General features: G+C 43.4%; 1 protein-coding gene across 1 annotated transcript in view; it reads right to left on the bottom strand.

Moving 5' to 3' along the window:
- Positions 1–1,142: 1,142 nt before the first annotated feature.
- Positions 1,143–25,536, bottom strand: part of sh2d3a (SH2 domain containing 3A) — a 55,926-nt gene continuing 31,532 nt past the window's right edge. Inside the window, exons 4-10 of the mRNA XM_078429232.1 lie at positions 23,337–23,431; positions 17,328–17,956; positions 14,278–14,393; positions 12,290–12,461; positions 8,732–8,843; positions 6,080–6,283; positions 1,143–1,862 (exon numbers count right to left, since the gene is read on the bottom strand). Of these exons, the coding sequence (XP_078285358.1) occupies positions 1,690–1,862; positions 6,080–6,283; positions 8,732–8,843; positions 12,290–12,461; positions 14,278–14,393; positions 17,328–17,956; positions 23,337–23,431 (1,501 nt within the window). The 3' untranslated portion in view covers positions 1,143–1,689. The remainder of the gene's footprint in view (positions 1,863–6,079; positions 6,284–8,731; positions 8,844–12,289; positions 12,462–14,277; positions 14,394–17,327; positions 17,957–23,336; positions 23,432–25,536) is intronic.

Raw genomic sequence — 25,536 nt, forward strand, 5'->3', positions numbered from 1 at the left:
CAGCATTTTGTGTCCACCTAAAGGCCCATAAAGTTTCATTTTCAAGTTCATGGCCAGCTCCCTCCTGCCAAATGACTTAAGGCATCGGCTTTAAGGCATCACAATTATTTGGTGTTATAAAGACTAAAACCAATTTGATGCATATTGAAACTATAAATGTGTTTAACGAGAGCGGATGGCAATGGTGGCAGATCCGAATGGTGGTGTGTTGCCCATCCATCGGCTTTCAATACCCCTGAAATGCATCGCCTTTATAGTAACCATTGTAGTTAAAGTGGTCTACAGTGTGATGTTCTCCATGTAAATAATCTCGGGGGAGGAGTCAGAGGAGGGAGAAAAAGAAGCAAGCTTTTCAGTAAGGCAGTGTAAGAAAATAACAGCAGATGCTGGTACAAATCGAAGGTATTTAATTCACAAAATGCTGGAGTAACTCAGCAGGTCGGGCAGCATCTCAGGAGGGAAGGAGTGGGTGACATTCCGGGTCGAGACCCTTCTTCAGACTGATTTCAGCAAGGCATCATCATCATTGAAGCACCTTGACAAAATAGAGGGGGTGCTCGGTGGCACTGAATATCGTGGCTCAATCTGATATCAAGCGCAACAAACAAGTGGGTGAAATGTTTGACCATCCATTCATTCCATTCTCGGACGGTCCGTTCTTCAGAATAGCTCAGTGCTGCCAGTGTAAAGTAACTCCTCTGCTGCAATTCATTTGATTCCTGGCACCATAAAATTAAACCATTGTTGGTAAAATTTATTTCCCATTGGTATAGAATGACATTATAGCACCAGCTATCTCTCTACGGGCAAACTGTAGAATCTGAATGGATTTAAGACGAAAATAATTCCTCAGATGTTGTTGCTGCTGGCGAGAGCAGCGTTTATTGTTCATCTCCAACTGCTGTTTACATGGCGAAAACGAGTCACTTTCTCGAACTGTTGTAATCCATGTCCACAGAGTGCTCCCAGAGCATTATTGAGAGAGAGAGTTCCTGGATTTTGACTCAGTGAACCTGAAGGAACTTCAGAAATATCTATCCAGATTGTATATCCAGATATGCACCCAGTGTGAGACATAGTCAATAGTCAATTTATTTGTCACATACACATAAATGTGCAGTGAAATGAAAAATTACCCGCAGTTCAACAATAAGACTAATAAGAATAATCAATAAAAATGCAATAACGCATACAATCATAAACCAACACCAAACAAAAGAAACATCCATCACAGTGAGTCTCCTCCAGTCACCTCCTCACTGTGATGGAAGGCCAGAATGTATTTTTCTCTTCCCTGCCGTCTTCTCCCGCGGTCAGGCTGTTGAAGTTGCCACATCAGGGCGGTCGGGGCTCCTGACATTGAAGCCCCCGCCGGGCGGAGAAAATCCCGCGGCCTATGGATGTGATGGTGTTCCCTTACTGCTGGCCTTGATTTCCTTAGTGCTAGAGGATGTGGAGTTTGGAAGGTACTGTCAAAGAAGCAAGCTTTCCTCCGTCAGAAAGTAATACTTTCCACACTGAAGGAGATCCATGCACTGAAGAACAAGACATTACCCATCTGTGGGACAAAACACTTAACTCATTTTATGCACTTTGTTAAATCATGAGTCAATTAACATTAGGAGATCTTCACCTGTGGTACGTTTTTCATAATGGCCGCTCCTCCTGAGGGATGTCTGCCCTGCCCATCTAAAGCTCTGAAGGGCCCAGAGGCTCCAGTTTCCGTGACAAGGCACTAAGAATTTGATCAAATTTCTCATATCTATCGTTGCGAGCAATTACAGTTGCATTAGGTCCCCAGAACAATCTCAGAGCAAATTCTGTCTTGAAGGCCTCCAACAATTCTTCTTTGACATGAAAATCTGGAAAAGAAATAATACCCAATCGCTGAAGTCGTGTTGTTAGGAGGAGAACCAGAATTTAATCATTATGTTGTTGAATTTAAGTTGGCAGAAACACTTCTCTATGAAATAACTTTGAAATCTCAGTGCTCAACTATTTCCAATTTCTTGCTAATCATAAGGAATAGGAGTAGAATTAATCCATTCGGCCCATCAAGTCTATGCCGTCATTCAATCATGGCTGATCTTTCTCTTTCTCCTAACCCCATTCTCCTGCCCGTAATCCCTGACAACTGTACTATTCAAGAATGTTTTAATGCACTTTTTTCCATCATTGGCTGTTGTGCCTTCAGCTACAAGGCAAACATTTCTCATACTGAGCTTCCCATCTTTTTCTTAATGCTTCCTATGTAAAATCTCTCTTCAACTAGGCTTTTAGTCATATGTTTGGAGTTTGGTGTCAAATTTAACTTTGTAAAGCTCCCAGCCAATTGACCATTTTAAAGACATTGTGTGAACACAAACTCTTATTTTTGTGATCAAGATAAGGATTCCAATAAGCGTATCTTTCCAATTTACTGCCTTTCTTCCCCGAAGATAGTTACTAACGTTCCATTACATTTTATAAAGTTGCTCAATCTCCAATTTAGAGATTCAAACAAAAGTGGCTTTTGAATTAACACGCAATACCATATTGTTTAATCTTCTTGAACAGAGATGCACCTTCAGTAGGATTTACTTTGTTGTGATCTGAAGCAAGAATCTCGGCTTATTTGTCTTATTGCTTCTTTGAACTCGGGGACAATGAGTCTAACCTCAGTGCCTGTGGCACTGTCCAGCTGAGCTGAAGTAGTTAAACTCAGAGCAGGAACTACACCGAGACTATTCTTTAGATCCTTACTCAGTCCCATGCTGTGCGGGGACAACAGAAACGAGCCTCGGCAAATGGGTCAGGTTTCTGTTTTCATCCTCTGCTTAGTTACAAAACTGCTATCTTGTCAAACATCCTGACATGGCCTCGATGTGATACCTGGGAGAGCTAAAATTAGGACAATCTCTCAGAGCGCTGTGATCCGTAGTTTCCAAGCAGTGCTGTCTTGGATTAGTATGATTAAAGGCAGCTTGTCATCAGTGGAGAGGCATCAGGATGAGGGTTGGTGGAAGAGATGGGTGGGCACAGGACTTGTACCTCTCCACTCTCATTTTGACCTAAGATTGACCCATGACAAATGTAGTTGTGCCCAGGTTTTGGTTTCTAATTCTTATGTCAGAGGATGATCACAGTGAGGAGGGGACTGGAGGAGACTCACTGTGATGGATGTTTCTTTTTTCGTTTTGTGTTGGTTTGTGGTTGTGTGTGTAATTACTTATTTTATTGCTCTTATTGTTGGACTGTGGGTGACGAAATCTCGCCCAAAAGACGTGGGTTTTTTGGATGACAATAAAGGTAATTCTGATTCTGATTCTGATTCTGAGATGACAAAATTAAACAAGCATTTCTCATTTTAAAAGGGATTTTGAAATTGAAATCGAACTGCACATTTGAAGAATGAATTTGAACTGTTCATGACTGGATTATTTGCTTTATGACACCTCTGGGTTTCCAAATGAGAAGGAGTACATATGGGAGGGAGAATGAGAAAGAGGACGAGACTAATTGAAAGCAAAAGCATGCGATGTGGAAGTGAGAAAGAGATTGGCAGAGAGTGTGACCTGCGAGCCTTCATGTTGTACGTCTGTACGTTTGAACATTTTTTGTTTCCAGGCCTCTGTTTGCAGTCGGTGAGCTGGCTGAGCATTCACAGGTCTCTCTGAAATCTGTAACACATCAACCCCAGTTCCAGCCTCACAGGAAAGCAGCCTCTTGACCCATCTGACACTCTCACTTCCTCTGCTATATCCTTGTGGCTATGAAATGCTGGACATGCTGGGCAATCCCCAGAGATTCATCAGATGTGATAGACAGAGGGCGCATTGTAATGCGTCGGAAGGAACTGCAGATGTTGGTTTAAACCGAAGATAGGCACAAAATGCTGGAGTAACTCAGCGGGACAGGCGGCATCTCTGAAGAGAAGGAATGGGTGACCTTTCGGGTCGAGACCCTTCTTCAGTCTGAAGAAGGGTCTCGACCTGAAACGTCACCCATTCCTTCTTTCCTGGGTACATTGTAATGTTTGGTTCTCATCAGGCGCATATAGCCCATAATAAATGGGAGGTTGTGTCAGAGTGAATGTTGTTTCATGAAGGTTCAGCCATGCAAGCAATTGTTTGTCATTTTTTTAGTATTTTCCTAAATATGTAAAATGCATGGAACCAAAGCTACTCCAATCTCTGTCATCTTCTTCATCCTTACCAGCTTTGAAAGATTTTTTTACTTTAGATACAGCGCAGAAACAGGCCCTTCGGCCCACCGAGTCCACGCCAGCCAGCCGATCACCCCATATGCTAGATCTATCTTAGGCACCAGGGACATTTTACAAATTTATCGAAAGCCAATTATCCTACAAATCTGTACATCTTTGGAATGGGGGAGGAAACCAGAGCACCCGGAGAAAACCCACACAGTCACAGGGAGAATGTACAAACTCCTAACAGACAGCACCCATTGTCAGGATTGAACCTGGGTCTCTGGACCTGTAAGGCAGCAACTCTACCACAGTGCCACAGTGCCACCCCAAGATTTCTCATGGTCCTCTAGATCTGGTCTTTGGATCATCCCCCAATACTCTTGGTGATTATGCACTCACTGCCCAAGGCACAAACCTCCACAATTATTTCCCTCCCTAAAACTCTCTCTCTCCAATTCTTCCTTTAGAATTAACCCCCTTTGACCAAGCTTTTGGTCATCTGTGATATCTTTCTACATGTGCCACTATTGAATTTTGTTCACCCACATGTGAAACATTTTACCATATTGTAGCCCATGGAAGCTGCTAACACTTTATATTATATATAATAACACTTTGAATGTGAATGTATGATTAGTCAGTTTGCAGATGATATGAATTTTAGTGTTGTTGATAGCGTGGAGAATAGTGTGGTACGCTGAGAAATTGTTTGTGTTGCTATGCAATAGATCTATCTCAATACTTAATTCCAAAGTATCATATCGCTTCAGTTAGGCCTTTGCAAGGGCTTGTGTGAGAAAATAAACAAAGCAGCCATGGGCTCCAGGGCAAGTTGGTAAATTGGATCCAAAATTAGCTTTGTAATATAGTGTGTTGGAAGATTATTTTTGTAATTGATGCTCGTAATACCATATGTTCTCCCAGGATTTTTGAGGGAATATAACAGCAAGGAGGTTATGGTACAAGTTTGCAGAATATTAGAAGATGGACACAAGAAGCTGGAGTAACTCAGCGGGACAGGCAGCATATCTGGAGAGAAGGAATGGGTGACGTTTCGGGTCGAGACTCTTCTTCAGACTTGTATAATATAACAATGGGCAATATATAATATTAGTCAGGCAACCGCTGCAGTACAGTGTACAGTTCTGATCGCCATTTATGGGAAGATGTTGCTGAGAATGTAGTCTCTCCTCCTGACTGCTTTTCAGCTAGGAGGAGAGACCACATTGGCCACCTTTGTTTTCTTTGGAATGGAGAAGGCTGAGGGGAGGTGGGGGGGGGTAACCTGATAGTGTACAAAACTATCAGGGAAGAGATGGCACGGTGGCACAGCGGTGGAGTTGCTGTCTTACAGAGACCCGCGTTTGATCCTGACTATGGATGCTGTCTGAATAGAGTCTAATACGTTCTCGCTGTGACCTGTGTGGGTTTTGTCCGGTGCTCCTAGAATCACCAAGGCATAGAAGGCTACAATGCAAGTGCTGCTAAATTGGGCCAGTACAGATGGGTACTTCATGCATGGGCCGAAGGGCTTGTTTTTGAGCTGTATGGCCCTGATTATATGACATAACATCTACCCAGAATAAATAACTCTTCAAAACATAGCTATGGTATCTTTTATATCCAGCTGAAAGAGTAGAGAGGGGCCCTGCTTTAATGTTTAATCTGAAAGATTGTATCTCTGTGTACAACATTCCTTCAGTATTCCGTCGGGAGTGTCAGTTAGGATCTAGATGGACCTTGAACCCACGACTTACTGGCAGAGGCAAGAACACTACTTACGAACGTACAGCTGAGATACCAGACCTGGGATCAATCCTGGGACTGAAAGGAAACACTGGATTTAACATTAATCATGTTAGATAATGTACCTTGGGAAGAGGAACCTACCTTTCAGCTTGGCTTCAGCGTTGGCTCTGTACATTGCAATGTTCATTGTCACAATGCGAGCTGCTTCCAGCATTTTTAACAAGAATCCACACTCCAAGTCAATGTTATCCCAGGTTTCCATAAAATCAGACACAGAACGGGTCTCCATTAGCCTGATAATAGGCAAAATGTGCGGAATGGTCGTACATTGCAGAGGAAGCTCGCCTATGTTGAAAAATAACGCCTTCAGAATTTCTCACGTCAAAATCACTTTAATTTGTATAACATCATTAATGTAGTATAAATGTCCCACAATATTTGGAGTGTGGTGTTGGCAGATACGGGAGTGACAATAGACAATAGGTGCAGGAGGAGGCCATTCGGCCCTTCGAGCCAGCACCGCCATTCAATGTGATCATCATGGCTGATCATTCTCAATCAGTACCCCGTTCCTGCCTTCTCCCCATACCCCCTGACTCCGCTATCCTTAAGTGGCGTTTAAGAAGCTTTTAGATAGGCACATGGATGTGCAAGAAATGGAGGAATATGGATCATGCGCGGGCAAATGAGATTAGTTTATCTTGGCACCGTGTTCGGCATGGACATTGTGGGTCGAAGGACCCGTTCCTCTGATGTACTTTTTTCCTTCTAGGAGTGTTACCAAACAAAACCAAACAGATCCTTTCCCTCAGAATACCCTCCAGTAACTTTCCAACTACAGATGTTAAGCACACTGGCATTTAGTTCCCAGCATTTTCCCTGCTGCCCTTCTTAAATAAAGGCAAAACATTTGCCACCCTCCAGTCTTCTGGCACCTCTCCTGTGTTTAAAGACGACTCGTAAATTTCAACTGGGGCTCCAGCTATTACCTCTCTGGTTTCCCCACAATGCCCTCAGATACATATCATCATATCATATATATACAGCCGGAAACAGGCCTTTTCGGCCCTCCAAGTCCGTGCCGCCCAGCGATCCCCGTACATTAACACTATCCTACACCCCACTAGGGACAATTTTTACATTTACCCAGCCAATTAACCTACATACCTGTACGTCTTTGGCCCTGGAGATTTGTCTACCTTCATACACGATAGTACCTTCAGCACCTCTTCGACCATAACACTGACTGCTCTGAAGATACTTCCATTGACCGCCCCAAGTTCCTCCGTCTTCCTGTCTTTCTCCTCGGTAAATACAGAGGAGAAATACTCATTGAGGACCTTGCCTTTCTCCTGTGGCTCTATGCAGAGGTGGCTGCTTTGATTCATGTGGGGTCCCACTCTCTCTCTCTCCAGTCACCCTTTCCCCCCATTATGTATTTATATAGGTTAAATTTTTTTTAACACGGAAATTGGTCGGTGCCTGGAAGGCACTGCCAGGGATGGTGATGGAAGCCAGATATGAAATTGGTGTTTAAGAAGCTTTTACCTTGGCACATGAATCAGGATGGAAACGGATCATGTGTAGACAGAAGGGATTAGTTTAATTTTAGATTTAGAGATACAGCGCAGAAACAGGCCCTTCGGCCCACCGGGTTCGCGCCGCCCAGCGATCTCCGCACACTAACACTATCCTACACCCACTAGGGACAATTTTTACATTTGCCCAGCCAATTAACCTACATACCTGTACGTCTTAGGAGTGTGGGAGGAAACCGAAGATCTCGGAGAAAACCCACGCATGTCACGGGGAGAACGTACAAACTCCGTACAGACAGCGCCCCGTAGTCAGGATCGAACCTGAGTCTCCGGCGCTGCATTCGCTGTAAGGCAGCAACTCTACCGCTGCGCCACCGTGCCACATCATTTCACATCGTGTTCACCACAAACATTGTGGGCTGAAAGGCCTGTTCCTCTGCTGTACTGTTCTGCGTTCTATGAATCCTAGATCTCCATGTCTCTGCACACCATTCAGTAACAGACTGTACCTTATTCTTTTTTTCGTTGTAAATGACTATCCGACCTGAAGCTACTGAAAGCGTTAAATGATGTGCTTGCCGTAGGAATGCACATGATTTCTTCTCATTTATACCAATTATCCAAACTGATAAGATTTGTTCAGTTAATCACGAGACTGAGTTAACTACCACAGATACCAGTCCTTCCAGCTGCAGGGTTTACTGTTCAGCAGGTACATGGAATTACAGAAGTGTATGAATACTGAGGCCTTGGAGCACGTTTGAAGATAACTTTAAAAGAAAACGCCTATTGTTAATTTTTTGGGTGGATATTTTGTTCTGAAAATGCTCATTTAATTCTGCCCTCATCTGGTCAAAGGCCCACATCACCGATTAACTATTTCTAGAAAATGTATAGTACAGGAAGGAACTGCAGATGCTGGTTTAAACCAAAGAGAGACACAAAATGCAGGAGTAACTCAGTGGGTCAGGCAGCATCTCTGGAGAGAAGGAATGGGTGACGTTTCGGGTCGAGACCCTTCTTCAGACTGATCAGTCTGTTCAGACCTTCCTCAGTCTGAAGAAGGGTCTCGACCCAAAACGTCACCCATTCCTTCTCTCCAGAGATGCTGCCTGCTCCACTGAGTTACTCCACCATTTTGTGTCTATACACAGCATCTGCAGTTCCTTCCGACACACAGGGTCCCTTCTTCAGACGGTGTCCCGCTGAGTTACTCCCGCATTTTGTGTCTAACTTCGAGAAAATGTATACCTACTTTTTCCCTCATTCAAGGATTTGAAGAAAGGTTTGAGTTCCTTTTCGAACTTGATAGCACTCTCTGTGTAATTTCTGCGCAGAGTCCTCCACGTATGCTCTAGACGCACAATCTGAGAGGGGAAGAAAAAAAACCCGACATCAACAGTGGAATTTTTCTAACTCCCCGTTACTCTATTTCTGGAGTTGAACAATTTCCGAGCAACAGTGTGGAGGTTTAGTTCCCAGGTTTTCATGTGGTTGACATGGCCATTGCAAAGGCTGCCAGCATAAGAAGCCAGTATAGATTAACTATCCTTCGCAGCCATCTCCAGACCCAGCAGAGTCGTAAATGACCAGAACTGGTTTTATTGGGAAACTCTGAATTATGTAACTTTCCTTAACTCTCTACATTACGTGGAGAGATTGTTGTGGGAGCTCCTATTAAATTGTAGTATTTGGAGATTTTATTTTGAATAGTTTCTACTTTCTATGAAGTCTTTCCCAACCTCCAAATGACACATTAATACATTGTTAACATTTCAATGCCTTTACTTCATTTGTTCAGGATGTGAGTGTCACTGCCAAAACTACCACCCATAAATGCTTTTGAACTGAGTGCTGTACTAAATCACTGTGGAGTTGGCCACATGTTGACCAGTCTGAGTAAGGATGGGCTCTCTCCCATAAAGGGCTTTTTAAAATTCTGTCATTTTTGTGGTCATGATTGTAAATTCCAATTTAAGAAAAAAATCCAGTTCTTTAACCGAACTGTAAATTCCATAGCAGTCACTGTGGGATTTTAATTCTGAAGTCAAGTCAAGTCAAGTCAAGTTTATTTGTCACATACACGATGTGCACGATACACAAAGAAGGGTCTCGACCCGAAACGTCACCCATTCCTTCCCTCTCGAGATGCTGCCTGACCCGCCGAGTTACTCCAGCACTTTGTGGGATTTGAATTCATATCACTGGATTGTTAATCTAGGTCTCTGGATTACTGGTGGACTGTCTGAATACAGTAAGGTCATGGAACAAAATTATAATTACTTCCACCCATTAGTTTGGAGTTGGAGGTGGGGAGGGAATTCAGAGGGAATTCAAAGGGAAGGAAAGTGTTGCTTGAATTGTTCAAAGCCTTGAACTTCTTCTTTCGTGTCCATCATCCATGTTTCAAATGTTGACATCGCTGTCATCGTCCGTCCTGAAAAGGGGGCAAGCTTCCGGCGACAGTCAGTGGGGGCCATCACTTGTACAACAGATGATGGTGGTAGCTGAATCAACTCAGGCCACTTCCAGTTTTCAGCCTCGCGATGTGGGCGCTTCTGCTTTGGGGCCACAGCCTTGATCAAATACCATCAGTTTTTGCCTACGGCACTTCAAAGAATATATTGGACTAAGAGGGATCGCAGTGTCGGGTCACAGAATGAAACTGTTCGGACTATTATGTGATTAGAATGGGTTGGTTAATTTTGTGTAATATGGTCTGGTGTTTCTTTAAACTGAGAAGACTGTAGGAAATCCAATGAAGATAACTAGATCAACCCCTCAATCTTCTAAACAGATGAATTCAAGCAAATGTTACACAGCCTACACTCAAATTATATCACAACCAACTTGTATCCCAAGCATGTACTTTTTCACTAAGTCATTAGGCTTATTTTGACGTCGTTTAAAATGTTTGGAGATTTGAAAGGGTGAATAGAGATAAGATAATTTAGCCTGGTGGGGAAATCTAAAACAATCTTAAAATGGAAGCTTGATTGTATAAGAGTGAAATCAAAAAACATTTCTTCACACAGTGCAGTAGAAACTGGCACTACCTCTTCCAAACGACAGTGAACAATGAACCAACTGTTGCTTTTATGACCAAGATTGATAGATTATTGTTGATAAGGTTACTGAGAAATCCGCAGCTAAAATGAGAATGTTGGAACTGGCTTGGGTTGAATAGTGTGCAGGAAAGAATAGCAGATGCTGGTTTAAATCAAAAGTAGACACAAAATGCTGGAGTAACCCGGCGGGTCAGGCAGCATCTCTGGAGAGAAGGAATGGATGACATTTCGGGTTGAGACCTTTCTTCTTGACCCGAAACATCACACATTCCTTCTCTCCAGAGATGCTGCCTGTCCTGCTGAGTTACTCCAGCATTTTGGGTTGAATAGTCTTCTATTCTGATTAATCCTAGAGTCAACAGCAAACTATGATGGTTTGATATCTGGTCTGCAATAAGATAGCTGATTTTGCCAGTTAAAAAAAAATATTGGACCTCCATCTGACCTTTGCAATCCTATATATATTGGGCATGGGAAAACCTCGTTAAAATTTGCACTGATTTTCTATAGTGAAAATCACTATTTTCTGTTCAGTATGAGAATATCAGATATGGGCAGCTTCATTGCCCGCTGTATTCAAGTGCCTCCTGAGCCTGCCCAGAGTCTATTCCTAAGCACGAAATACATTCAGAAATAATGATAATGAAAAGGACAGCAGTCATCAAAAATCAAAATCAAATTTAAAAAAATGAAGTTGTTGAAATTGTTTCTGAAAATGATCACCTCTCAATTGTTGATGTGTAAATGCTGAACATTGCTCACGTTGTAATATAATAGACTGCAGGTTTATTCTGTTACCTCTGCATAGTTACATTACTAAGGTCCACCAGGAATTTACCAGGTGTACAGAATCATATAGGAGTTAAGCAAGGCAGAGACAATTGGTTTTATAATGCCTGTGCTGGATCATTGGAAGAGCTGTGAAATTAGACTCACTCCCTTCCTGTTTTTCCACAGCCCAGCAAATCTCTTCCCTCTAAATATTCATCCAATTCCACCTCTGAAAGCTACGAATGAAACTGCTTTCACTGCCCTTTCGGTCAGTGATTTGTGAATTCTTGCTGCCTGTGGAAACCTGTCTTCACTGCTTTCTAGCTTCTTGCTCGATTACTATAAAATAAATTAATTTTCATCAGTCTGAAGAAGGATTTCGACCCGAAACGTCACCCATCCCTTCTCTCCAGAGATGCTGCCTGACCCGCTGAGTTACTCCAGCATTTTGTGATACCTTAAAATAGACTCAGCCAAATTTGCACTCGGGGGACTGCTACAAATGCAGTTGATCGAATTCTGTATCCTTAAATCACCTTGACTTACAAATAATGAAAGAATCAAAATCCAGCAGAGGGTTCAAGAACTTGAAAATAGCAAAAGAATTAGATGAGGAGAAAATAATATTTTTTTTCTGCATTTAATTGTGATGGGGGGGGGAATGCGTTGGTGAAAAAAGGTGGTGAAATCCGATTCAAATAGGACGTGCATGTACATGAGAAGGAAACATCTTCAGGGTTATGGGGAAAAAGTAGGACACAGAAGCTAATTAGACCATGATTAGGCACAGCAGAGAGTATGGCCTCGTTCTGTGAAATGTAAAACTCTAGTCATTCAATTTCTAACTTTGCTGAACATATGAAGGATGCAGATTATGCTCTGCTGCGATTCTCAAGTCCTTGGGGGAGTTAGACTTGAAAAGAAACTCACAATACCCCGAGAGGTGGGAGAAGAGAGAGTAAAAACACAAGTACCTGAGGCAGCTCCAACGCTTTCATCACTGCTGATAGTGCAAAAAGATCTCCCATGGAATCTTTCAGCTCAACTGCAACTTGGACAACTTTATGCAGTACTGAAGATCTTTGTCCAACGCTCCCTGTGCAACCTAGGATGTCCACAGCAATACCCAGTGCTATTAGGTGATGCCTGAATAAAAACAAAAGGGGAAGGTCAATAAGAATATTTTAATTAATCTTCATAAATTATAGTGTAAGAAAATAACTGCAGATGCTGGTACAAATCGAAGGTATTCACAAAATGCTGGAGTAACTCAGCGGGTCAGGCAGCCTCTCAGGAGAGAAGGAATGGCCGACGTTTCGGGTCGAGACCCTTCTTCAGACTGATATCAGGGGGGGCGGGACAAAGGAAGGATATAGGTGGAGACAGGAAGACAGTGGGAGATCTGGGAAGGGGGAGGGGAAGAGAGGGACAGAGGAACTATCTAAAGTTGGAGAAGTCAATGTTCATACCACTGGGCTGCAAGCTGCCCAGGCGAAATATGAGGTGCTGTTCATCCAATGTCCGGTGGGACTCACGGTGGCACTGGAGGAGGCCCATGACAGAAAGGTCAGACTGGGAATGGGAGTGGGAGTTGAAGTGCTCAGCCACCGGGAGATCAGATTGGTTAATGCGGACCGAGCGCAGGTGTTGAGCGAAGCGATCGCCAAGTCTGCGTTTGGTTTCGCCGATGTAAATAAGTTGACATCTGGAGCAGCGGATGCAATAGATGAGGAGGAGGTGCAGGTGAACCTCTGTCTCACCTGGAAAGACTGTTTGGGTCCTTGGATGGAGTTGAGGGGGGAGGTAAAGGGACAGGTGTTGCATCTCGAGCGGTTGCAGGGGAAAGTGCCCGGGGATGGTGTGGTTTGGGTAGGAAGGGACGACATCAAGTCTCCTCCACCATTCAATCATGGCTGATCTATCTTTCCCGCTTAGCCCCATTCCCCTGCCTTCTCCCCATAACCCCTGATACCCGTACTAATCAAGAATCTATCAATCTCCACCTTAAAAATATCCATTGACCTAGCCTCCACAGGCCAATTCACCACTCTGTGACTAAAGAAATTCCTCCTCATCTCCCTTTGAAAGGTACATCCTTTTATTCTGAAACTCTGGCCTCTGTTCCTAGGCTCTTCCCACTAGCGGAACCATCCTCTCCACATCGACTCCATCCAGGATTGTATCTGTATCTTGTGGCAAGATATCTATGGACAAAAAGTCATTAACCTGCAATAATCTCAGCAGATGCAGTCTGGCCTGCTGCTTTTGGTTTCTCTTTGTTTTATAAAACAGTCATAGCTCCTTTATCAATTGCCCACAACACTCAACTATTAGAATCTGTATCTGATGTTACTGACTGCTAAGCTAAAGCAGTTTGCACCTCTTTGTTGCTTATGTTGGTTTTAGAAACATAGAAACATAGAAAATAGGTGCAGGAGTAGGCCATTCGGCCCTTCGAGCCTGCACCGCCATTCAATATGATCATGGCTGATCATCCAACTCAGTATCCCGTACCTGCCTTCTCTCCATACCCCCTGATCCCTTAAGCCACAAGGGCCACATCTAACTCCCTCTTAAATATAGCCAATGAACTGGCCTCAACTATCTTCTGTGGCAGAGAATTCCACAGATTCACCACTCTCTGTGTGAAAAAAAACGTTCTCATCTCGGTCCTAAAAGACTTCCCCCTTATCCTTAAACTGTGACCCCTTGTTCTGGACTTCCCCAACATCGGGAACAATCTTCCTGCATCTAGCCTGTCCAACCCCTTAAGAATTTTGTAAGTTTCTATAAGATCCCCCCTCGATCTTCTAAATTCCAGCGAGTAAAAGTCGAGTCTATCCAGTCTTTCTTCATATGAAAGTCCTGCCATCCCAGGAATCAATCTGGTGAACCTTCTCTGTACCACTTCTATGGCAAGAATGTCTTTCCTCAGATTAGGAGACCATTGCTGGTATATTACCTATCCAAGAGGTCCATCCTCAGCTGGTGTCCATGAGGCAATGTAATCAGATCAAGTCCTGAGCTCACGCCCATCATCTTCTTCTGTTCTGCGGACACATTGATGATGCGAGCCACCTACGAGACCAAAGCACATGAAGAAACAAGGAGCTGCAGATGCTGGCTTACAAAAGAAGACACAAAGTGCTAGTCTTTGTGGGTCAGGCACCATCTCTGGATATCATGAGTCCCGATCCAAAACTTCACCGATCAATGTTGTTCAGAAATGCTGCCTGACCCGCTGAGTTACTCCAGTACTTTGTGTTTTCCAAAGCACATGAATCTTACTGTGAGATTAAAATAATTTGCTGCTCCTACCCCTACTATGTTTCCAAAGGAGTCTTCAGTTTCTGGAGAAAATGGCTTACCTATTCTGCAAGTATCCGCACACAAAAATTCACATTTACATTGAAGTCAAGATTCAAATGACAAAAGTTTGTGGACGTCAAGATTTTCCTCAGCGTATATGGGGCCACTGAATTCAAGACCATTACTGATGAACAAGTACACAACATTGTGATTTTCCTCACAATGATTCATGTGCAAATTTAAACAGCAATAGGAAGGAAATGTAATTCTTGAGAGTAATGGGATGGGAGAATTACATTATCTATTTATTAAAACTCTTGTTTGTTTGTTTCTGAAGCACAGCCAAAACGGTACACGATAGCGTGACAATTTTAGGCCCGCCTTACTCACCGTCGTCCCTTTGGTGCTAATGGAAGAAGTTTCATTGAAATCGGTGACATATTTTTAAAGTTATTCACATTTTAAAGTTTAAATCTATCTCCTAGGCCGGGAGGGAGGGAGGAGAGAGGATAAGGGGGGGTTGAGGGGGATGGAGTAGGGGGGAGGGGGAGGGGGTGGAGTGGGGAGGGGAAGGGGGGAGGAGAGGATGCTGCACCAATGCAGGAGAGGTTTGGGCCCAATGGGTCCACCTGGTCTAGTCACTAAATAAATTTCACACATAAGGTTGGTCGAGAACAGGGAATTGGAAGTAAGGAACTGACATGGATAGAGATTTTGTAATCGGATGAAAGCAAAGGGTGGAAATAAACGGATTGATCTCAGGTTGGTCAGCTGTGATAGTGAAGTACTGCAGGGATTGGCGCTTGGGCCCCAGTTTTTCATAACTGGATCAGTTTGTTGATAGTAAATTAGGTTGAATATTGCAATCACGGAGAAAGAGGATTTGAAGAGGAGAAATAGACACGCTGGGTAAGTGGGCAATAATATACTATTGGAAAGTGTGCAGCTTGTAGTGTACTTTGGTAGGTGTAATAGAAATGTGAAATATTTGTTAAGTGGAGAGAGACTGGAAAACGTTGATTATCAAAGGTGCTTGGGTGTTCAAATCACAGGTCAATGTGCAGATGCAGCAAGCAATTGAAAAGGCAAACTACATTAGCTTTATTGCAAAATGATTGAAAAAAGGATGGAAGTCTCATTATAACGGAGAGGTATAGTTTGGGTCTCTTTACCCAAGACGGAATGGATTTGCCACTGAGAGAGTGAAATGAGAATTCACCAGAGTGGTTCCAGATTTAGAGGGTTTGTAGTGTGAGCAGAGATGGAGTAGACTGGGATTGTGTTAACCAGAGTACAGAAAAATAAGAAATCCCATGATAACTCACCATTCTTCAAGGATTTGACAAGCTTTCTGCAGGGCAGATGTTTCCCCTTGCTGTGCAGGACTATTGGCACAGTTTTAAAATAAAGTGTAGACCATTTAGGACTGAGGTGAGGTGGGAACTTTCTTCACCTTTGAGGTTCTCTAACACAGACGGCCTTGGAGGATCAGTCACTGTGTTCATTCAAGACATTAATCTACAGATTCCTGAACTTTGGGGGGAGAGTAGTGGGAAATGACAGAGGAAATGACAGTAGTGGAAAATGGATAGAATATCAACTATAATCTTAATGAGTAGTGGTGAATGCTTGTGGGCTGTTTGGCTTATTCCTGTTCATGTTTATTTAGTTTTTATTCACTAGTGGTATACAAGATCAACACTGGTTTAGATTGGTTAATAGAGAGAAGCTGTCTTCAGGGACCAGGATTTTTTTTAAAGTTCTGGGCAAATGTTCGAGGGGAAATATGTTTTTTTGTGTAACAGGCAGTTGTGACTGGAAGAAACTTGCACATGTGGGGTTGTGAAACAAAGTCAATTAGGGTTTTTTTCACAAAGGGAATTGGATAAGCAGATTAAAAGTAACTTGAAGGCCAAGGGGGGGTGGGACTGGTTGGATTGCTAGCACAAGGGGCTGAATGGCCTGCTGTTGTAATTGGAGGTGGTGCAGTTAGTAGAAGGACTGCATGGGTCACCATTCCACTTTAAACTGCATTGAGTGTGTAAGTGAGTGGTGGGGGCAATCTGATGGGAACATGGGGAGAATAAAAAGGGTTAGGGTAGGATTTTTGTAAAAATGGTGAGGCAAATGAGCTGAGGGGGCAGTTTCCATGCTGTATCTGTATGGTTCTGTCTCTACATACTTTTCTATAACTTAACCATTTTCTGCTTGACAGGTAATCCTGATTTCATTATTGGATTTATTATATTCATGGCCTCTAGATCAAGTCTATACTTATTTGACAGACCAAAGCAGATTTCATCATGAAGTTTAGTTATATTCATGGCCTTCTTAAAACAGCATCTGAATTTTAGGAGCTCTGTTCTGTCATGATAAATTATCCCTTTGTGCAGGCAAGTGATAAATATAAAAGTAAAGGAGGATTGATGGGGGAGTCAGGTGAGACAGTTCCAGTGGGAACAATGGGGAATGGGATCAATGGGATTGGCCTTCTGGTACTCTGAATGGTCCCAATGGCCTAATGTGGGTCAAATGGCCTTCTCACTGCTTTCTGTACTAGAATTTTAAAAGGAGAGCCATTTATTTACCGTTAACCTATTCAAATAAATTACTTAAAGGTGAAAATAATGCGAAATAAATCTAAGATGGTGACATGAAGAGCAGGACATATAATAAACAGGTTGATCACGAACACTTATGTACCTGACAATCCTCTTTCAAAATATGCTGTGCGATAGTCTTTGCATCATTTTCATGAAATATTTCTTTGAGACGCTTCAGCACAGAGGGATCTAGAGATCTGTTGTCAAAGGGAAGTAAGTTTGATGCAAAGGTGTCAAGTTTAAATGAGCTCGTCGTCTCCACCTCTGGCCGAGTGAATGACCAATCGTCATCCTTCTCAATCTCTTCCTGGCAGGTCTTCATGGAAATTGAGTTTATATCTAAATCCAGGAGGCAAAAATTGGTGTCTGTCATACGGGTTCTGACCTGCGATCGTTCCGCAGCTCGTAATCTCTCCACATGACTCTTTGGCGGTGAGGGTTTCTGATTAGGTATTTGCATATGAGGCACCAGCTCACAATAGACACTTCCATCTCGGTTTGGATCGTGTGGAGTGTCTGGAACCATGATAGATGGAATTCTGATTGGCTTTGGGGGTGCCTTGGAGTACAACTGTCCTTCAGAACCTCTCGATCCAATACTGGACTGGGAACCGAGGCGTCTTAAGCCCATTTTCGGGTTGATTAATGGATCACTCCCTGCTCTATACATTACGGATGAAGAACGAATGAGTTTCTGTGTCCCATTTGCTTGAATGAAGTCCCTGGGTCCTGTGGCAGAGAAACACAATTGTTAATGTAAATGGTGAATTATGCTAATCTCATAATGCACTCGCCCTTTTTCATATGGTCCCCCTTCAGCCTCCTGGGGTCCAATTAAAACAATCCTAGCCGATTCAATCTCTCCTTCTAACTAGAGCCCTCCATTTTGGACACCATTCTGGTAAATTTCATTTGCATTCTTTCAGATGCGACTATATCCTTTCTGGTGGCCAGAGCTGCAAGCAATATTACGAGTGTGGACTCGCCAATATCTTGTATCGCTGTTACACACAAAAAGCTGTGAGGTTATTCACTTTGGAAGTAAGAATAGAAAGGCAGATTATTATCTGAATGGTGTCAAGTTAGGAGGAGGGGGAGTTCAACGAGATCTGGGTGTCCTAGTGCATCAGTCAATGAAAGGAAGCATGCAGGTACAGCAGGCAGTGAAGAAAGCCAATGGAATGTTGGCCTTCATAACAAGAGGAGTTGAGTATAGGAGCAAAGAGGTCCTTCTACAGTTGTACCGGGCCCTGGTGAGACCGCACCTGGAGTACTGTGTGCAGTTTTGGTCTCCAAATTTGAGGAAGGATATTCTTGCTATGGAGGGCGTGCAGCGTAGGTTCACTAGGTTAATTCCCGGAATGGCGGGACTGTCGTATGTTGAAAGGCTGGAGCGATTGGGCTTGTATACACTGGAATTTAGAAGGATGAGGGGGGAGCTTATTGAAACATATAAGATAATTAGGGGATTGGACACATTAGAGGCAGGAAACATGTTCCCAATGTTGGGGGAGTCCAGAACAAGGGGCCACAGTTTAAGAATAAGGGGTAGGCCATTTAGGACGGAGATGAGGAAGAACTTTTTCAGTCAGAGAGTGGTGAAGGTGTGGAATTCTCTGCCTCAGAAGGCAGTGGAGGCCAGTTCGTTGGATGCTTTCAAGAGAGAGCTGGATAGAGCTCTTAAGGATAGCGGAGGGGGTATGGGGAGAAGGCAGGAACGGGGTACTGATTGAGAGTGATCAGCCATGATCGCATTGAATGGCGGTGCTGGCTCGAAGGGCTGAATGGCCTACTCCTGCACCTATTGTCTATTGTCTATTGTCTAACTCAGCGGGACAGGCAGCATCTCTGGAGAGAAGGAATGGGTGACGTTTCGGGTCGAGACCCTTCTTCAGACTGTAGCTTGTATCACAGTAATATGATGTCCCAACTCTTACAGTTAATACCCCTGCCCATGAAGGCAAGCAAACTAAATTGTGTTTTCTACTACCCTACCCACCTGTGTCGCCATTTTCAAAGAATATGAATTTGCAATCCAAGTTCCGTCTGTGGTAAATGCATGTAACCAAAGCTACTCCAATCTCTGTCATCTTCTTCATCCTTACCAGCTTTGAAAGATTTTTTTACTTTAGATACAGCGCAGAAACAGGTCCTTCGGCCCACCGAGTGCACGCCAGCCAGCCGATCACCCCATATGCTAGCTCTATCTTGGGCACCAGGGACATTTTACAAATGAGCTTACAAATCTGTACATCTTTGGAATGTGGGAGGAAACCAGAGCACCCGGAGAAAACCCACGCAGTCACAGGGAGAATGTACAAACTCCTAACAGACAGCACCGATTGTCAGTGTAAGAAAATAACTGCAAATGCTGGTACAAATCGAAGGTATTTATTTCACAAAATGCAGGAGTAACTCAGCAGGTCAGGCAGCATCTCAGTAGAGAAGGAATGGGTGATGTTTCGGGTCGAGACCCTTCTTCAGACTGAAGAAGGGTCTCGACCCGAAACGTCACCCATTCCATCTCTCCTGAGATGCTGCCTGACCTGCTGAGTTACTCCAGCATTTTGTGATACCTTCGATTTGTACCAGCATCTGCACTTATTTACCTAAGTTCCCTCCGTGCATCATTATCTTATACTTGTCTGGCTCATGTTCCAGCTGCCACATTTTGTCCAACTTTTCAGCTAATCTATGTCTCTCAGCAACTTTCTGCAAACATTCTCGCTATCTACAACTCCACCAATTCTTATGCAAGTTACGTATGACAAACAACAAAGGTCCCAGCACTAGTACACCATTGTTACAGACTTGTGGTCAGAAAAACAACCCTTCACCACTACCCTCTGTTCCCACCACCAAACCAATCTTTGATCCAGTTTGCCAAACACCCTGAACTAACTTTCTCAACAAGCCATGTGGGAACTTGTCAAAAACCTTAAATGAAAAGGTGACTAAGAACAACAACTTGTTTAACTGATGAAAGCCCCACATCGAATACAGTCATAACTTTTACCTGCTTCACCCATTTGTAACCACACCTGTCTTACCCTAACCACAAAGATAGGCAACATGATTATAAAAGGATGAGGAAATTTAGAAGGCAGCCATTAGCCAATTAAACCCATGTTGGCTCCATGAATGAACTATCCAATCAGTTGCATTCTCACAGTCCTGCCCCATATGTAGTCATTATTTTCCTGTTCAAATATTTATCCAATTTCCTTGTGAAGCTAACTATTGCATCTGCTTCCACTGTCATTTCAGAGGTATTTAATGTAGAAAAATGTTTGCCTCGAATCTCTTGTCATTCTTTCCCAAACATCTTATGCATACACTGGAATATAGAAGGATGAGAGGAGACCTATCGAAACGTATAAGATTATTAAGGGGTTGGACACGTTAGAGGCAGGAAACATGTTCCCAATGTTGGGGGAGTCCAGAACCAGGGGCCACAGTTTAAGAATAAGGGGTAGGCCATTTAGAATGGAGATGAGGAAAAACTTTTTCAGTCAGAGAGTTGTGAATCTGTGGAATTCATTGCCTCAGAAGGCAGTGGAGGCCAATTCTCTGAATGCATTCAAGAGAGAGCTAGATAGAGCTCTTAAGGATAGCGGAGTCAGGGGGTATGGGGAGAAGGCAGGAATGGGGTACTGATTAAGAATGATCAGCCATGATCACATTGAATGGCGGTGCTGGCTCGAAGGGCCGAATGGCCTCCTCCTGCACCTATTGTCTATTGAATCCTCGGGTCATCCCTCTTCTTTACTTCTTTACTACCACCTGGACTCACACCCATTTCTCCCCTTCCCCTCCCCTTCCACCTACATTCCTGCCTCTAGCCTGACAACTCTTCGAGAAGGGTCTCGACCCGAAATGTCACCCATTCCTTCTATCCAGAGATGCTGCCTGTCCCGCTGAGTTACTCCAGCATTTTCTGTCTATTTTCAATCCTTTTGTCTCATACCATGTCTTTCATCTCTGACCTATGTCCAACGATCTGCCTATCAAATGGCCCTCTTCACCTCTATTACTGCCAGGCTTTGTCCTGCCCCTCCTCTCTTCCAGATTCCCCCCCCCCCTCCCCCCCCTAAAATCAGTCTGGAGAAGGGTCCCGACCTGAAACATCACCTATTCATGTTCTCCTGAGATGCCTCCTGACCCGCAGAGCTACTTCAGCACTCTTCTTTTTGTAAACCAGCATCTGCAGTTCCTCGTTTCTCCTCTTCTGTACTTACTGTATCAAAATCATCCATGATTTTCAAAGTCTCTATCAAATCCTGTCTTACATGGAGAAAGCACTGCACAATTTGTATTGATTGTGGTGATTATTTTTCTTTTGTATTCATATTCTTGATAGAAAAGCAAAGTTCTTTCTTGGTTAGCAAGTTTTAGGTTTTTATTTTTAGATTTAGAGATACAGCGCAGAAACAGGCCCTTCGGCCCACCGGGTCCGCGCCGCCCAGCGATCCCCGCACACTAACACTATCCTACACCCACTAGGGATAATTTTTACATTTGCCCAGCCAATTAACCTACAACTGGAGACCCATACGACATCCGTATATCAAATTCCAGGTTATAATGGCAACTGCTGACGTCACGAGTGCTGCTTATTATGGGTTGTTGGATGAAACTTTTCAGGATATTAGATGAAAGCTATAAATTACAGATTTATAACAGGTTTGGTTTTTAAAGAATAAAATCAAAATACGCGCAAGTGCATTTATTAAAGATTATCATGCAAATCTATTAGGAGAGTTGGAACGGGATTATTCAGTCCCTCAAGCTTATTCCATTAATCAATAAAGTAATAGCTGATCTGTTCTAGTACCTGACAATTGCAAACTGCCTACCCTGACTTGGTAATCATTAATTACCAAGCGGCACGGTGGCGCAGCGATAGAGTTGCTGCCTTACAGTGAATACAGCGCCGGAGACTCAGGTTCGATCCTGACTACGGGCGCCGTCTGTACGGAGTTTGTATGTTCTCCCCGTGACCTGCGTGGGTTTTCTCCGAGATCTTCGGTTTCCTCCCACACTCCAAAGACGTGCAGGTATGTTGGTTAATTGACTGGGTAAATGTAAAAATTAAAAAAAATTGTCCCTAGTGTGTGTAGGATAGTGTTAATGTGCGGGGATCGCTGGGCGGCGCGGACTCGGTGGGCCGAAGGGCCTGTTTCCGCGCTGTATCTCTAAATCTAAAAAAAAACGAAATCTAATACCTTTAACTCATAAAAGTATATTAATCTCAGGTCTGAACATTTCATCTCATCGCAATTTCAGCTGATTATTGGGAAACAATATGTCGGAAGGAACTACAGATGCTGGTTTCACCGAAGATAGACACAAAATGCTGGAGTAACTCAGCGGGACAGGCAGCATCTCTGGAAAGAAGGAATGGGTGACGTTTTGGTTAGAGAGCTGCCTTCAAACTGAACAATTGTTCCCCAACATCTATTGGGGAACAATTATTTGAGTGAAGAAGTATTTCCTTGCATCAACCCTGAATGTCTTAGTTCTAAATTTAAGGTTATGATTTCTTGTTCCGGATTCTCCCACAAGAGGAAATAGTTCAACAAGTCCTTTCATTATCTTAGATACATCAATTAAAATCATCTCTTGATGTATACTCCAGGGAACACACAGCCAGTATAAACAATCCATGCTCATAATTTACCGCTTTTATCCCACAACAACAAAGTCCCCAGATCAAAGAGAATAGGGTGCAGCTGCATAAAATATTACCGTCTAGAAATATTATTTCAAAAGTCGAAATAATTCTGCCATTGGAATGCAGTAGGAAAAGTTTACAACGTAGGAAGGAACTACAGATGCTGGTTTCACCGAAGATAGACACAAAATGCTGGAGTAACGCAGCGGGACAGGCAGCATCTCTGGAGAGAAGGAATGGGTGACGTTTCAGTTGAGACCATTCTCCAGTCTGAAGAAGGGCCTCAACCCAAAACGTCGCCCTTTCCTTCTCTCCAGAGATGCTGCCTGTTCCGCTGAGTTACTCCAGCATTTTGTGTCTATCTTTCGAGGAAAAATCTACAGGTTGGATAAGAATACGTATAGTCCCAGAGAAGAGATTTTAAAATGGACTCACCCCCGGAAAGGTAACTGTCAGACTGGGCAGATTGCAATGGCCTTTTGTCAATCCAGTTCAGAATATTTGGATGGCTGCCACTCTTGTCCTTATTCCTGCAGTAAAAACATGCCAATATATATAGAAATGCCTTTGCTGATTACCCTTCTACCTTACCAAACGATTGATATTGTAAAATACAACTGGCAATGTAAAAGAACATCCATTTCTACAGTGTTTTCATAACCTTTAAACAATCTACAGTATATTGATGGAAGTGCTGTAATGTGGGAAACATTAATAATAATAGTTACATGCGGGTTCTCAGAGAGCTGATTTATTTCTCCATTTCACCATATATCTGCTGTAACTGCTGAGGACTCGAAGACCAACCTGACAAGAAACCACAATGTATACAATGCAGCCGTCTTTTAGTCTTGCATTGGGAACTTGTATATTAACGTTCAATGGGGTTCCAACTAAACGCCTTCTGGCCAACAAGGAGGTTTGCAGCTATCTCAAGTGTGCAGATAGTGTGAGGAGAGACAACAAGGGCAGAAATAATAATCAATCCTAATCATATAACAGTATAAGAAAATAACTGCAGATGCTGGTACAAATCGAAGGTATTTATTCACAAAAAGCTGGAGTAACTCAGCAGGTCAGGCAGCATCTCGGGAGAGAAGGAATGGGCGACGTTTCGGGTCGAGACCCTTCTTCAGACTGATGTCGGGGGGGTGGGACAAAGGAAGGATATAGGTGGAGACAGGAAGATAGAGGGAGATCTGGGAAGGGGGAGGGGAAGAGAGGGACAAAGGATTGGAGAGGGACTGGAGAATTGGGATGTTTTTGCAAAGCCAGGGCTGGAGAAGATTGTTGAGATTGGAAGGGGCCTAACCACTGAAGGATTTGAAAATTGGAGAAGTCGATGTTCATATCACTGGGCTGCAAGCTGCCCAGGCGAAATATGAGGTGCTGTTCATCCAATTTCCGGTGGACCTCACTATGGCACTGGAGGAGGCCCATGACAGAAAGGTCAGACTGGGAGTGGGAGGGGGAGTTGAAGTGCTCGGCCACCGGGAGGTCAGATTGGCCAACGCGGACCAAGCGCAGGTGTTGAGCGAAGGGATCGCCGAGCCTGCGTTTGGTCTCGCCGATGTAAATAAGTTGACATCTGGAGCAGTGGATGCAATAGATGAGGTTGGAGGAGGTGCAGGTGAACCTCTGTCTCACCTGGAAAGACTGTTTGGGTCCTTGGATGGAGTTGAGGGGGGAGGTAAAGGTGTTGCATTATATAATACCTCCTCCAGCAAAGACAAGATTTGGATTGAGGCTTTTAAAATCACAAATAATTTTGATCGGGTAAATAAGGGAAGTAGTTTCCAGTGGCAGAGGAGTGCGTGTCAGAGAAGACGTATTTGAATAATTGTGAAAATAATTTTTCTGCAGTGAAATAATTTTTAGCTTAAATTGTTTGAAAAGGTGGTGGAAGTAGGTTCAATAGTAACCCTCACAAGGAAATAGGATGTATTTAAAGGGTGAAAATGTGCACATGATTGTTACAGTGGGACTAATTGAATAGTTCATTGAAGGCATGTGCTTCCTCATTCAAATGAGCCATCCAAGCTTCACGGCCAAACCTAATATTGTTCTTCCCCATCATCTGACTGTCTGCTCGAGAAATCTCTGGCTGATTTATTTATTTCCTTCCCTGTGGATTTCAAGGGATGTCCCAGCTTCTGTTGGGATTAGTGCATTAAAAGATTCCCAAGGCACTTACAGAGAGTTGTCAACAAAACTCCATACAGAGTCTTTTAATGAGAAATCAAGTTATGTCACCACTCGCTGGAATTTACAAGATTGAGGGGGGATCTTATAGAAACTTACAAAATTCTTAAGGGGTTGGACAGGCTAGATGCAGGAAGATTGTTCCCGATGTTGGGGAAGTCCAGAACAAGGGGTCACAGTTTAAGGATAAGGGGGAAGTCTTTTAGGACCGAGATGGGAATGTTTTTTTTCCACACAGAGAGTGGTGAATCTGTGGAATTCTCTGCCACAGAAGGTAGTTGAGGCCAGTTCATTGGCTATATTTGAGAGGGAGTTAGATATGGCCCTTGTGGCTAAAGGGATCAGGGGGTATGGAGAGAAGGCAGGTACAGGATACTGAGTTGGATGATCAGCCATGATCATATTGAATGGCGGTGCAGGCTCGAAGGGCCGA

Source organism: Rhinoraja longicauda, chromosome 37 (assembly GCF_053455715.1).
Source record: "Rhinoraja longicauda isolate Sanriku21f chromosome 37, sRhiLon1.1, whole genome shotgun sequence".
Classification (NCBI taxonomy): Eukaryota; Metazoa; Chordata; class Chondrichthyes; order Rajiformes; family Arhynchobatidae; genus Rhinoraja; species Rhinoraja longicauda.